General features: G+C 40.0%; 1 protein-coding gene across 2 annotated transcripts; it reads right to left on the bottom strand.

Annotated features, from left to right (window-relative positions):
* Positions 1-202: 202 nt before the first annotated feature.
* Positions 203-15,925, bottom strand: LYRM1 (LYR motif containing 1). 2 transcript variants are annotated; one of them, XM_075165158.1, is made up of 5 exons: positions 15,785-15,905; positions 13,933-14,055; positions 8,320-8,478; positions 7,181-7,273; positions 203-5,573 (listed from the first exon to the last, which is right to left on the bottom strand). In XM_075165158.1, exons 2-5 carry the CDS (start codon positions 13,963-13,965, stop codon positions 5,457-5,459), a joined length of 402 nt encoding a protein of 133 aa, XP_075021259.1. In that variant the 5' UTR covers positions 13,966-14,055; positions 15,785-15,905; the 3' UTR covers positions 203-5,456. The 2 variants fall into 2 exon arrangements, with proteins under 2 accessions (XP_075021259.1, XP_075021260.1); XM_075165159.1 differs by lacking the exon at positions 13,933-14,055 and having other exon boundaries at positions 15,785-15,925.
* Between the last annotated feature and the right edge of the window lie 3 nt (positions 15,926-15,928).

The following is a 15,928-nucleotide window of genomic DNA, read 5'->3' as shown; positions in this document are numbered from 1 at the left end:
ATAAGAAGAAACTACTCTTAACAATTTAAACTAAATTATATTTAGCACCTAAGCAAAAATAAACTTGTTTATGAATGTTACAGCACAGTCATCCAAATTGACAACAATTTTTGAGAAGAGAATCACATTTCAGAAGATCTATAAATAAATTAAGATTAATTAAAATTGGTCCTTTAAAAAAATTGTCTTTTCTTAGGCTTCGTAAGAGTAACACAGATACTTTTCACTTTTCATATAATTAAAATTAACTGAAATGTACTACATATTTAAAAAAACATTGTGGTAATTACCATATTTTTGAATGGCTGCATCTAATTGTTGTGGTTATCACATCAACAATTCAGATCACTAATTAGGTCACTGTGGCATCAGAGATAAGAAACCAGTCACAAGCCTCCCCTTATAGGTGTTTTGCATACAGGCCAAAGAGGCTGGACGTGGCTGTTAGATCCTTCCTATGGATTCATCAGTTCAGAGGCTGCTCTCAAAAGGATCTTTCTATTTAGATTTGAGTTCATGCATGCAGGTGACTGGTGACAGCTTACCTGTAGCTGCTGAGGCACTGCTGAAAGGGAGGCTGGGGCAACAATAGAGCAATCATTCTTAAAACACTAAAATGAAGAGAAGTTGAAATTTAAAGATTGAGTTTCTCCATCCTTCTTCAGATAATGCTAGTCTTGCAAACACAGTCCTCTAAATCAAGCCATTTTAGATTAAAAGCCAGATTGACTAGCATATGCTAGCAAAATTACATTTTATGGACATAAGTTACTTCTAAACTGTTGGAAAATACTGTGGGATAGCTTGCCGTGTGGGTTTCTTGTTAATGCCTTTTTGTGAACAAACACTAATGGATAGTTTATTAAATGACACAGATGTGATTCTTGTGAATATATAGTGGCTTTGCCACTACGTTGTGTGCAATGTCCTTGTCACCGTGTTGATTTTCTAAATGCTTCTTCTGTGTTAATGTTTAGATTTGAGATGAAGGCATCTCTTAGAATGTAATTAAAGATGTATTTCAAGCTTTTGTAGATGTGACTAAAATATATAGATAAAAAAGGGTTCATGCATCTGCTGGTTGCTTTGCCCTCTTCGCCAGGGATCAGGCATGGCTGAGTTGCTTTAGCTGATGATTACCCAAGTATGTGATTTCCTGAGCTGCCCTTACTATTAGGGAAAAAGTAATGGAATTTACTGTAGAGGCATATCTGTCTTAGAAATAGTTTTTCTGTGGTTCTTTGAAATGAGCTTCCCAACCTTATTTCCTGAGCATTGTCTAGACCTTCCTGAAGAATGATAAGCTGGGTAAACATTAGAATTCACAACCTTTCTTGGCTGAGATGCATTAAAAAAAGAAAAAGGCAACTCAGCTGTTAGTTGGACATGATAAAAATGTGAAAAATTTTTGGACAAATGAAGTACCTTCTAATAGTAATATCAGAATTCTTGACTTTACAGGTTTAGCATTTCCATTTCTTAATTAGAAACTCTCATTAAACCAACCACAGAAAACACCTGTAATTACTGCAAATCATAGATTCACAACCTTGCTAATAACGCAAAGCAGATGGAAAAAAATGCAGTATACAGACATTACGGAGCAAGAGATTTTTTTTTTTTTTTTTCCTTAGAAATAGCAGAGACAGATTTTCAGCTAGGGATGCTGTAAGACAGATAGGGTTAGTACATTTTCTTAGGAGATGGAAACCTTTCTCTTATCTGTACAAAAATCCATTTCAGAAACAGAAAGTATTATCTCTGATTTTAACACTGTTGGGCTGTTAAAGGGAAAATTATACAATGAAAAAGCAAAAGACAATACAAAGGCCCCAAATTCTTCTACTGATGGGTTCCTATAAGCTAGAATGTTTTGCCTAATAGGATTAGAAAAATCAGTGAAATGTGCAGGTCTCTCCTCCAATTAGCATTCTTGAAAATGAATTTAGAGGTGTGATCAAATAAGTGACCTTTCTGTCTGTGGATAAAAGATGGATGTTACTGATACCATTTCTGATGGATACATAGTAGGGCCCCAAGAGAGTGAGATCCAGGTTGCCTTATTTTCTCCAGATCTAAAAGGTATTACAAGAACAAAGTTGTATTAGTAGGAAGATAAATCAGATAACCTAATCCGTCTTAACCTCTTTCAGTTCTGGGATACTTCCCTTGGAATAGGTTGGGTCAGTGATGCAACTTAATGAGTGTTTCCTCACCCCTAGACAACATTGAGGGGGTACATTCAGTAAGCAAGTGCCAAGTAAGTAAGCAGTGCCAAGTCCATCTTCTTAAATGATGGTGTGCTTGCTAATGTTAGTGTTAAATTTGGTTTCATAAGCACATGGCTTCATAAATTACCACCTTACTAATGATAGAGTTAAGGACAGAATTTCCAGAGAGATGTTCTTTAGTTATTCAAGGCCAGATACCGTGTCAACAAATTACTACTGCATTGCCTACCGGTTAGCTTGCAGGAGAGTTTATGCAACTGACTCAGGTGTTTTATTTCTAAAGAATACAAAATTAATGTAATCTTTTTATTCTAAATTATTCTAAAGTATCTCCTAACTAGTGTGATAAATTGGAAAGAGTCAGCATTTACTGGAAGGGGAGTAAGAGAAAGTTAAGGAAGTACAGGACAGAGTGTACACTGGCTGATTGAATCCAGTGCATTACAAACTCTCGAGAACTCAGAGGCATTTTTGAACAACATCTTTTTGCAAGTAAAATTAATGTGTAGGAATAACATATTGCACCATCATTGGGATACTTCTTGACAGAAGTTATATGGTGCTTGGAATTTAATACAATGAGTACCAGTTGTGATGTCTGCCTACCCTCTGGACTGAGTTGCAGATGAAATATTTTTTTATGAAACTCTCAAAATTGTAATTTGCCAGTTTGACCTTCAAAAACAGACTCTATTCAAGGCAGATTCTCTTTTCCATACAGAGTTTAATTTAAGCTGTGAAAGAAGGGTTTTGCTCTCCAGACTTGACAAAAGAGCTGATCTAATCCTTCCTTTAGCTGAACAGCCTGAGGTTTTAACAAATTTCAGTCTTTGCCTTCTGGTGCTGGAAAGTAAGAGGATCAGGCACTAGTTAATAATTTCTCAAACACTTATTTTAAAAAATTAATGGGCATTTGAAGCATCTCAAATAATGTGATGCTGTTACTGCAGTTCAATTTACTGGCTTTTCAGTTAAGCAAGTGGATACTCATTTGAGTTACTTAAGGCTACTTGAGCCTTTTTAAAATTGCATATTTATATTTCCCTTCAGAAAGAAACTCAAACTCATATTGTTATTTCAATTTGGTGTAAATCTTCTGGAATTTTAGGGATGTTCTTTTGAAATAATCTCCATCTTACTGCATGTGTGCAGGAAAGAGTTGTGACTATAATACAGACAGTAAATTTAGATGGCTCATTTACATAGCTGTTTATTCACCTGATGAGTCACAGCATCAGTACCTTCATTAGTCACATGAATTTTAACAAATAAAAAGATTCAAATGATAGTTTAATGACAAAGAATGAGCCTAAGCTTCCATTCAAAACCCTTGTCTCTGCACATTTTGGTTTGGCTTGGTTGACGCGTATCTACACTAGTGTATCAGAATGAGGATAGGAAAAGATTGTATTTGGACTTCTTTCAAGGAAGGATTAAGCAGTGTGTATAATCATTTTATTTTTTACTGTCTTTATTCCATCCCCCTTTTCTAGGCTAAAGGAGTTTTGTTTTGTGTCTTCCTGGCAGCAGTAAATTTGCAAAGCTCCCACTGACAGGCAGAACAATGGCATTTTACATGTTACTTCCCACATGAGGCATTCCCAGGAAATAATTATATGGGAATAGATACCTTTGTGGACTGGAGCCATAAAGGGTAGTGAGAAATTGGGCTAGCCAGTACCTGTCACGCTGACTCGTTCTTCTTATTGTTTCCTTGTACTTTCTCATCCGCTTGTATTTTTTTTCACTCTTACAAGTACATTCTTGGGGGACAAACTGTCATTCTATTCTGCACATGACCAGTTTTACCTTATTTTTAAGGTAGACAAGAATATTTCTTTGCCATTGTCTGTTAGGGCTTGGGGAGTTTAGGATGAGTTGCAGAGCACAGAAAATGAGATTTCATTGGTTTTGCCCACTTTAATAGGAAATAATATACACTGTATTTTTCAAATTTGCTTTTTTGCCACCATTAACTTCTGGCTGGAATAGGTCGCTGCTTATACCCTCTGTGGGCTGTGCTTATGTAGTCTCCCAGTACAGTGTGGCTCTTGCCACAGCTTGGTCTCACTGGTACTTCTAGCCTGAAGGATAGAAGGCTCCACTAATTTTCCTGAAGAGAATTTGTAAACAGCCTGGTAAAGCCAGAGGACTCAAAAGGAACCAAAACAATTGGTGGCCAGTGAGAGGGAAATTAATTTCATTTCCATTCATGAGGCACCTGCGAAACAGAAATACCCCTCGAACTTAGGAGACTGAAGAGATAGTTGTAGATGCTTTCTTTTAATAAAGTTGGGGTTCTGTCCATAATGTAAGAGTTAAAACCTAACACTAAAATAATTGTTGAAAAAGCCAGTGTGCTGATTGTGTGGAAAAGCTAACCATGTAAAAATGCACAGTGAAGACACCCAAAGCATCTTAAGCTTGCTCCCAGAGTGATACCCTGAAGGGAGAGTTTTCAGGCAGTCCATACATGGGAACCTGAGGAACCCAACACTGGAATGTTCTACTCTGAGTTGTGTAATGGCATTCCAAACTTTGCATTTCACATCCACACCCTCTCCAAAGGAAGGGGGGGAAAAAAGCTGACATAGAGGCTCTAGGCCATTCCTCTGCAGTTTGCAAAAAGGAAAAAGAAGGAGTGGTGGCATTTTTGCTGTCTCTTCGCTACTCTCTGTTTAGAAACAATACTTCACCATAAGGATACTATGAAACTGGAACATTTTTCCAGGGACAACAGGCAGAGCAGGGACAGGAGAGGAAGGAGTGCAGCTGCATGATGCAGTCACCGTATTCCCACTTGCATTCGGAAGCTCTGGAGGCACTGTGTCTGCTTGATTCTCCTGGACGTTCTTGATTTTTGCTGACCCTTACAGAAGGCACTGCCTTGAATCACAATTGAGCATGTACAATCGTCAAACCACCAGAGAACCCTACTATAGAGTTTGAAAACCTGCTGTAATTTGTCCTGATGCCAAAGTAATCGCTGTATCACACCTCACTCCTTGAAAAGTGTTACTTTTATTGATGAGTCCGTGGTTGAAATATAATAAATACTAGACTACCCTTATCCATCATACGCAATGTATCAGTTAGCTTTTTGGCCTCAGGAAATGTGTCAGCAAGTGACCAAAACAGCTTCGTTCACAGTTGTGTACACAAATCACCTGGATTACAGTCCACAGCTTAAATGATGTGATTACACATCACAGCTTAAATGATGGGTTAGGAAACTTCATCATGGGATTTCAGGTATATTGGCTTAGAAATCTTCCTTAACTTTTCCTGGTGTCGCAACGTACGGCCTTGTTTATGGGCGAGACCCATAGGAGGCAGATGGATCTGGAAAAGAAAATACCACCAGTTAGGCGCAAATTGAGAAGCTACAAGAAAAAGAAGGCATATATACAGACTAGGTTTCACTGAGTTTTGAATAATTTCTTCACGCTTTAGAGGAGATTTCTAGGAGGAGTGCTTTCTGAGAAGTGATTAGTGGTGTAACTTTCAGGCCCTAAATGTTGTGTTTATTAAAATCCTATATATTTTAGGCTTTAGTAACCTTGTTTTGTAGCTTGATATCAGACTGTAACGGTAAAATACTTGTTGAAATAGGACTGCTGACAATGTTCCAGAACAGTAAGACCTAGAAAACCCTAAAAATTCCTGAGTAATGTCTTAAAGCAATGTGTGCTTTATTCATACCTAGCTAACAAGTCACAAAATAATTCCAAACTATATGTATTGAAAGACTGCCTTCTTATTTTCATGATTATATATACCATATTAAAATGTACAATCAATGTCATTGACTCCACAAGCAGAAGGAGCAATAGGTGACAGGCTCTTCCTTTGATTGACAAAGTCTTTATATTTCATAAGACAGTTAGTGGGAGTCATGCAGCTATATCCCCCCCCTAAGTGACTGAAAAATGTAGGTGTAGCAGTCAGATGTTATTGTTGCTGAGGCTGTCATCCTGTAAGATAGCTGTTTAGGTGCAAATAGTAGTAAAAGCACTGAGTAAAGCAGCAATAGAGATTTCTAGAATCTGAAAAATAACGATCATCCAGTTTGTGTGTGAGAGCTGATCTAGGACTGATCCTTTGGGATTTTGAAGCTACTGCAGAGCCAATTTCTAGGAGCATTGCTTGCCAGATGTGCATTGTTATTCTGTACACTGGAGAAAAAGAAAAAGCTATATGTGAAACAAATGCTAACAGTGACCATATTCTAGGCAAGCATTTGATGAAGATATAATTTAATTTTGACCATGACTGCCTTGATAAGGAAACTATAGATGTGAAAATGTAAACTAATCAACAGGAGTAGCGAGGAAGCCTTTATGGGAGGTAACATAAAGTACTACAGGCAGAAGTGACTGGGCAGTGAGGAAACTATATTGAAGGAGACATTGCTGCAACTTCCAGCATTTTGGTAATCTTGGACATGTTTTTCACTAGGAGCAGGGGAAAAGAAGCAGCAGTATAGGCAGGTGTTTTATAAGACCTGATTTATGGCCGGGAGAACAGTTACCAGTATGAAAATTATTGTATCTATGGCAGATGTAATTAAATATTTTTATTCTCTCATTCTCTTTTATTATGTGGAAAGATTAACAGATTTGATTCCACTACTGTCTTTTTCTACATAGTATGATTCATTGGTCGGTCAAGACTGCCTAAATATTCACAGGCCTTGGGAGTTTAACTCGCGCAACTCCATTTGGGCTTTGACTCCTTATTTTGAGAAGAAATTAGCCAATTTACAGTGAAATAAGATGGAGAACATTTCAATATACATTTGGCTTATTTTGTTCTGAATTAGCATAGCATTTAAATACCAGCTTATCTAAAAATGCGGTGCGGTGACAGTGATGTGAACTTATGGTTTTATTATCCAGTGAGAGCTAAGTGGGTATAGCTGAAGACTTTGTGACTACATTTATACTCACAGGTCTTGGGTAGGGGATGTTATAGTGAAGTCCAATTTCTATTCTTGCCTCACATTCTTCTATACACTGCTTAATCAACTTTGGATCTGTTACCTAAGATCATACAAACAAATGTTTTGTACAAGTACAGCAATTAGCAATTGGAAGCTGAAGCGTAAATGATGCACAGCCACATGACTTTCTTTAGCTTTTTTTGGCAATCCCAAGGATACAATGATTGCATTTTTCACATCCATAAAAGGTAACATTGGTATTTGCCTTGACTCAACAGTTCTGGGCTTGATGGCACTGGATATTAAAGCACAGAGGCTGTCACGACTGAGGCTATAGAAGGAGGTTTTTACCCAAACATGGTATTTTCTCTGTAAAAACACAATACACGTGTAAACTACGAATAGATCCATGAAAAGCCACACTCACCCATTTGTCACGCTGCAAGGTAGCTAGAGGAGAAAGGGAAGAGACTCGTTGATCTACATGCTGTTATCATCCTATCCAGAAACTCCCTTTGAAGTCAGAAATGTGCTGTAAATTGTGGCTTAAATTCTTTTTTTTGATTTTACATTACCTCAATTTAATCCCAGACCAAAATGGGATATAAATAAGGATTGTGATCTTGAATTACAAGAAGGACCTTTGATTACCATGGAGTCTGTATCACGCCTTTCAGAAGGGGTTTGAAATTTCTTCCTTAAGAAAAAAATTAAAGTGCTTCTTTTAAAAGAAGTGCCAATAATTGTTGCTTTGAAAAGAAAAAAAGAACTAAAAGAAGCTACTGAGCTCTTTGCCATTGCATGGGTAATGATACACTTAGCTAGCTTTGTAAAAGATAAAAAGCTGCTTCAATTACATAGGCAGTATCTTTGCAATTTAATTTTTTCTTGGCATTTTTTTAGTGAAAGCTCTAGACATTTTAGACTTCTACAGTAGTTAATGAAGAGCTGAAATGGTTTGAGTTTTCTTATTACTATTTCAGGGATGAAATTTAAACTATAACCCAAAACCACCAGCATTTAAGATGAATGAAATTTTGTGAAATCAACTCGTATATTCATACCTTAGCATCTAATCACTGACACAGTGCAAAGAGCAAGAGCAGAGTAATTCAGAAATTCAAAACTGTAAGGACATCCACTTACGTTTTTGTTTTTTTTGAATAATGTTTTGGCTTCATTTTTGATGTACTCCTTCTCTTGAATAGTTTCTTCTATCTGTCCTGATGCTGATTGCCATTTTTTGGCTATTCGGAATATCTTGCGGTAAAGGCCAAGAACTTCTTGTCGAGTAACTGGTGTCATCTAAAAAAACAACACAAACCCTAAACATATGCATGAACATTTGAGTTGCTAAAAGGCCAGCAAGCAGTATAGTTTTTCACGCAATGGAATTAGTTTAAAAATATTTCCACCATCTAAAGATATGCTGAGCTATATGAAAAAAACTGACATATCTGTAAACAATAATTAGCTGTTGAGAGCTGAAGACCCAGGCCAGCAAAGTATTTAAACTGATACTTAAATCTGTCTCCATTCAAACTTGCTCAGAGTTAAGCACTTGCTTTAGTGCTTTGTTGAATCACAAGCCTGGTACAAGAATGCCCAGATTGTGTTTCACTGCTATTTTGCAACAGACATTGGGCAAGTCACCGAAACTCTGAGCGTCCCCCTTCCTGTGAAAATGTCATACCAATCTTTGCAAAGCATCTTGAAATCTGTGAATAAAATACATGATAAAACCACCACGATATTGCTGAAAACCAGTATAGGTTTCAGAGGCTGAGCAGCTGATTTGTGATACCACAACAGTATATAGTAATGATTCAGCTGGTTTGATGTGATGAAAAGGTGATGAAAGCTATTTTATCTAAGCACTGCAGGAGAGGCAGACTAACTTTGGATTTAGGAAAGTCCTGAATGTCTTGATTTTCAGAGCTGTGTACCTGCTGAGCTCACTGAGTCAGCGTCCAGGTGCGGTAAGAACCTTTGTCAGAAATCAAGAATGAAATCCTATTCTTATTCTATGTAAATGCGTATTTTATCATGGAAGTGGTGCCACTATTTCATCCCAGACCACAACTATCCCTGAGACAAATCCGCTGCTGGAATAACAGCACTTCTGACATGGATTAGATTCACAGAAACAATGACTTCTGCTTTAGGGACACCGCAACTGTTGAAGGTACCTTGCTGTCCAAAAGGAAGATGCAGCAGCACTGCAAAGTAAGTATATGGATGCAGTGAGGAACAAGTGTCAGGGACGGGCCATTATCTGACTGTCTCACGATCCATTTGCCAACTGGAGCTCTAGTTACTGTGGCTGAATCTACCCTGAAATCAGACCTGTGCGCTGGGAATAGCTCCTCCGGAGGACAGTCTGGAGCAGGGTAATTCAGACAGCCTGAACGGCCCTCTGGAGGGAGCACTCCCTCCCTCTGTGACAGAGGAAAAGCTGCTTCCTAACGCATGGACCCAAACCACTGCGGAAAGTTTGGCAGTGTGGCTTCACATCATCGCCTTGCAGTCTGTGGCAACTCCTGTTATTGTGGGTAGTAGAAGAGGGTTTTGAACCAAAGTCTTCTCAGGCTATACAGTTCTCAAGTGGCTGCCTCCACCACAGCAGCTGACCTCCACTGATATTTCAGTACGGTCCTCCTGTGGCTTCAGACGGTCTTTTCCTCACCAAAGTTGGAATTACAGATGCTAACCTGAAGACAGGATTTGGCCCATGATTCTTTTTGCTAAAAAATCCCAAACTATTAAATCCTAGGCTTTTCTGTCTTAACTGTTGCTGTGACTTTTTGTTGTTTCATGAACTCTGTTATGGGTCTTAAAAAGTAACACTTAAAAAGTAACATAAAACTGTTTTTCTCTGATTCTTAAGACAGAACATTTTTATTTTGCTATTTGTATTTTAAAATGTTTAACCAATCATATATTTTTCTCACAGATATAAAAATGATTCTTCCTACTCAGCAATAAGGATTTCTAGTAAATGTTTATGGTATTTCTAGGAAACAAATATCCACAATAAAATAGCTAGGTAGTCCCAGCTCGTCAAATACTTTGGAATAAATGCTTCACTTTATCCACTTTACAGCTCCATTTCGGGCAATAAAATTAGTCATACACGAAGCTACGCATGTACGTGTATCTGAAAAATCATTGCTGCCCTCTGTCAAGTGCGTATTTTGTATAGAAAATAAACAGTTCAATTACAAGGGCTGACCTAGCACAAGCTGAGTCCCAAATCATGTCCTCACCTAGAGCACCTCCTGGCCTCACCCCTCTGCTTTTATTTGAAGGTGTCACTTCTGGTGGAGCTGGTAATACTCTGTTCCCTGCTGACAGCTAATAAAAGGTAGTACTGCACTAGAAACTTTTCAGCTTAGGTTTTCATGTAATCCATAAAGAAAATAAGAGGAATAACATCAGGGGAAAAAATGTTTAAAATACAGGTTTAAATTCTGATGTATGCATTGGACAATTTCCAAGGCCACAACCTGCATGCCCTTTGCTCAGAGCTGTAATCACACCTGTCGCTTTTGGATTTTAAACATACCAAGAATCTGTTTGTAAAGACTTTTTTTTTAAGTTTAGAACCAACGATTTTTTTCCCCCCACTAGTTGCTTCTGCTCCCCCACCTAGAACTTATTTTTTCTTTCTTTAATTTCTCGGTGTTGGAATTGATATACAGAACTGTGTGGCCCCTCATCTAGGCATGGGTTGCATTATTGCATTATTTTGCATTATTGCTCTCCTTCCCACATATGCTAGATGATGTAAAAGCCATTAAGTAGCTTTTCATATATACTCAGCAACCAGCTGCTCCCGTGGCTCATTTAGTCAACAATTTCTAACATTACAGACCTGCTTGTAAACCATTTCTGCAAAGATACATAAATGAAGGTGTGAGGAGCCCTTCACAGACAGAGGACTGCCATCTATCACGGGAAAGGATGACAGCAAATAAGACAAATTCAAAGCCTGGGTGAGATTCTGGTCTGAGTGGGAGTGTAAATAGGGAGTAATTCCACCGAGAGCAAAATTACCTCCAACTTAAAATGTTGTAAATGAGATTGGAATTTTTTTCTTTGGTATAAACAGAGCCCACACTGACAGAAATGTAGGTGACGGTACAAGTCATGTATCAGGTGTAATTTTGTCAAGTAACACTACTTGTATTAGTTTTGTGGGTGTGCAGAATGATTCTGAGTGGGACAGAAAGGAAGATAAGGGAGGCTTTCATGTCCTTGTAATTACTCATCTTGCAACTTACATCTTTGGCATTTAAATCATAATTATATTTCACATCTCTGGAATGCTAAGTGGATGTTACACCACTTTCCCACTAACACTCATCTTGCGGTAGTCACACCCATTGTTTAACTTCTACCACCCTTCATTTCACTGCAGAATGCAGCCCACAGAGGTTAACCACAGGCGTTTTTGTCAAAAAGTACAAGGCTATTGTATTAGCTGAGCAAATTTCAGGTGTTTACTGCAACAAACCAAACCGGGAGAGGTCAAAGGTAGGTCTGTACGCACAAACGTATCAATGGGAAAAGTGGTAGGTTGCAGGCTGGTTTTGAGCTGATTGTTAGAATTAAGCCTTTGGAGGGAAGCCAAGCGTTGCCTTCCAAATAAGCGTTTGCTGGGTGCTGTGGCAGAGTTCTGACAATGCAGGGTTGTATCCTTCTTTGATCTACGTGCAAACCCCTGTTATCAACATGCAGATCAAGCACATGAAATATCCCATTGTATCCAAACTTGCAAAGGAGGCTTGAGCAGTTAATGAGTTACTGCATGATGAAGACGCAAACTTTTTTCATTGTTAATTAAAACAAATAAGCCTTTAGACTATAAAATGTAATAAGTTTTTCTTTCAGGAAACAAATACACATTCCTTTGGATTTTTAGATGGTTGACCTCAAAGTTCAATAATCTGAATAATCAGTGAAACACCAGTTGTCTTTTCCTATTTGCAGGTTTGTTTAGAATTTAAATTAAAAGTTTATATAAAAATAAGGAATGGAATCTGTCAACTGCACTGTAAAGTGACCCCAGTAGTGCACTGTCACAGCAAAGTCAGGACAGAAGGCAAGCTGCACGGAGACTGACTACTTATATATGAGCAGCTAAATTACAGCTCCTTCCCAGCGAGGGATGCTTGGCTAAGAATGCGTGTCCAGCACTCTCCTCCTGTCTGCACAGCTCCTTTGCTGAAGTTGTAAGTCTATTTTATTTCATCCTTTCTTTTCAAGTCAAGCATTAGCTACTCACTTTAAACATAAAGTCTGCCAGCAGCAAGTACATAGAGAATTTTAGGAAACAAAGGGTGAAAGGAATAGCCCATGGGGAAAAAAAGGGTATTTTAAAACAATAGATCTCTTCTTTTACATCCCAGCTAACTAGGGCACGCATTAGTAACACAGGCTTAGTGGTGATGCTGAAACCATATTTGCTCAGGGGAGGAGATGGTGGGGAACAGAACTCTGCGTGAAATAATTTGAAAAAGCTGCTTTGAACTTCTCAGATGTAAAATGTTTTATTTAGGAGCAACACAACTTCTATTTGACAGCTGGTTTGCTACTGGCAAGGAGTCCTAAAGACACAATGACAAACTGCTGGGCTGACTGGCTTCTGAATCAAGCTATGATCACATTTCTGTTATGGAAATAAATGCCGTAATTCAAAAGCATAGTGGATCAACATTATAGTATGGAACATCATCAGCTACAGCCTGTGTAACAATCTATATCTCATATTTTCAAATACACTCTTTGGCTAACGTTTATTTGAAGAGATGCAAAAAATTGCCCATATCTGGCTTTTTTTTTTTTTAAGAGCTAAATTATACCAAAGAGTGACCTGCAGTCTCTCTCCTGCTTCTAATGCAACAGATAATCAATCATTCCTTTCACAGCTATCCACAGCAACTAGAGGTCAGTAATCCATATTCATCTTTTGTGCAAGTCTGCCAAAATGAGTCTGCGGTTCTTAAGGCAGCAATGAATTTGGTCTATCATTTCCTTGACGGACAACAATTGAAATGAGTTCCTGTGGCACAGGGAGAAGAGAAGGGGTCACAGATTCCTGTGATAGCTGGGCAGGTCACATGCCTTCCAGTGATACTAAATTTCAAAATCCAGTTTCCACAAAAGTAATTTTATCTTCTTTTACTCAAGTCAACGACTTAGTGGCCTGTCACAGCTAGTACCCCGCAAACATTGACCACATGTGGCTGCAATATGTACCTAGCAAAGTGAAAACTTCATTTGATTTTCATTCTTGATTGAACATTCATACTTTTTTTTTTTTAAGATTCAGCCAAAACCAGATCATAGCAAAACTTCAATCACAGCTAAAATATTCCATCTCCACATGGTGAAAAACAAACTAAAATGAAAGATTATATTATATTCTTCCATGATGGTGTTACATCCTCGTTTCTACCAGTGACGCAAGCCTGTAAATTTCAAGACATTTGCATCAAGGATTAATTTGACTCCAAGTATTTCTCACTGTTTCCATCTACAATCTGGAATCATAAATCTATGCAGATTTGGTGAAAAAGAACCAAGTTACTGAATCAAGTTATTCAGTAACGATATCTGAAAGCAAAGTGACTTTCACATGGTTTTAGATTTTGTCATGCCAGTATCTTTCTGCTGGCAATCTGACATGATCTGAAATCCTGATCTGAAGCACTGATCGACACCTCTGAACCAGCCTCTCCAAGTCTTTGCACTTACACTCTTCATCAGCGGGGATGAGAATTCTGCCATTCTATTCGTGCCTCGGATTTCTGACTGAACTTGGATGTCTTTTAAGCTTTCTCTTACATATGGAGCGGTGGTTTGATCAGAAAAAGGAAACTGCATGCAAAGAGAATATAATTAAATACTGAAAGCAAGGACTTGGATTTTATCACTGGTTTTCCTATGTAATTTCAAGTAAGTGAAATTGCAGAAAATTAGGATTCTACAACATTCTCTTCATTTGAATAAATGAAAGTGGAAACCCTTGACTAATCCCTTTTGATCACAGAGCGTTCATTTTCTTAGTCTGAGGTGGTCGAGGCATCATCTCGTTTTAGTAGGACGTACAGACTCTTGCTCTGGGAGTGCCTCCTGTGCGGTAGTAGCCTCGGGAAGAACAGAAATGCTGACTTAAGACTATGGAGAGGGGGAGGGGAAAGAAAAAAAATTGCTTTACATATTTCTTAGCTTTCTCCTGAAAAGCAGGCAGTGTCCAGGTAAACTCTAAAGCAATATGAACTTGTTCCTAGACTTGTGCAACCCTGTCACTCATGCCTTCATACATTGAGAACCTTTTTCTCCTCCTTTGTGTTTAGTTCTCTGTTAGTTACAAGCAGAGAAAAAGGTTTTAATGCAGTGCAACAAATTTAGCAGAGAAAATGAAGTCTCAGCTATCCTTGGATGGCCTTACTTATATAATACAGAAGCATACAGAAATATAACATGGACACAAAACCCAGTATGGATTTATGCACCTTATTCATACCTTGACTTCGAGCCAAATGCAGCTGAATGCATGAATAGAAATATTTCCCAGCATTGGAACCGCTCCCAAACTCGAGAACAGGTATAAATATTAATGCTAGCAGCGAAACAATCCTCCCTGCCCTCTTTCTTACTTCATTCTGTGGGTCATTTAATAAAACTCATTTCATGAACCCTCTGCTTCAGTTTCCAAACGCTTCGGTCCCAGGACATTCATAGGTACGATTTTTAGTCACGATTTGAGAACTATAGCAGGGCATGTATCGAAAAAAGATTTGTTTTTTGGAAATCAAGTGTGTGAATCCCATTCAAATTTGGGAGTTTTGGAACAAAGCCTCACACAGGATCTGCACTAGACTCTCCTGAATGGTGTATGGATCAGCCTTTGGGGCCTCCTGCCTCACAGACAGCACAAGGGCAGAGGAAGACAGGGTCAGGGGAAGTACCACTCTCTCTGTCCCAGAGCCTCCTCCGGGCTTCTGTGGGGAGAGGACCCTCAGGCCTGGCAGTGATGGGATGGGACGACCCCTGACATGAGCTCCAGGCCAGCAGCAGCTGCAGGCCCAGGTGAGCGGTTCAGGACTCATCACCGACAGGGCCCTTCCCACACCACCTGGGACTGGGCCATCCCACAGCCATTCCTGCAGCCACTGGTGTCGTCAGGCAGGCACAGGGACTGGCTGGGCAGCAAAGCCACCACTTTCCTCGCTCTGGGGGTCAGGCCTACCCCAGCGAAGGCCACAGAGCACAGGGCAGGCAGTGGCACTGTGGGTGACCGCAGGGCGGCTGCGGGGCCTGGCAGTGCTCCGCATCCTGTGCGCCACACAGGGCTGGTGCCAGTGCTAAAATGGCGCTGGCCGCCCCCCCGCCATTGCCCGGAACCGCCCGGCCGCCGAGGGGCGCTGCAGGCGCGGGCGCCCTTCTGCCCCCTGGCGGCCGGGGCGGCACTGCCCCCGCAGCCGGGCGGAACCAACGCGTGAAGCGGAGGGGGTTGGCCAACCCCCCCAGACCTCCAGCCTCTCCCCTCCCCGCCGCCTTCCGCGCGGGTCGGCTTCGCCCGCCCTCCACCCCCTCGCTTTACCTTCGGAAGAAGCGTGCCGAGGCTCCGCTCCCCGCCTTCGTGCGGCGGTTCCGCCCCGCTAGGCCCCGTCCCCCCGCTTCGGTGGGCGAGGGGAGAGGGAGGCGGTGACCCGTTGCCCTCCCTGCCCTCACCGTGCGTGCGGCG

The sequence above is a fragment of the Calonectris borealis genome, chromosome 16 (assembly GCF_964195595.1).
Source record: "Calonectris borealis chromosome 16, bCalBor7.hap1.2, whole genome shotgun sequence".
NCBI lineage: Eukaryota > Metazoa > Chordata > Aves > Procellariiformes > Procellariidae > Calonectris > Calonectris borealis.
Note: the sequence above shows the minus strand (reverse complement) of the source record. Positions and strands in the feature narration are given on the sequence as shown.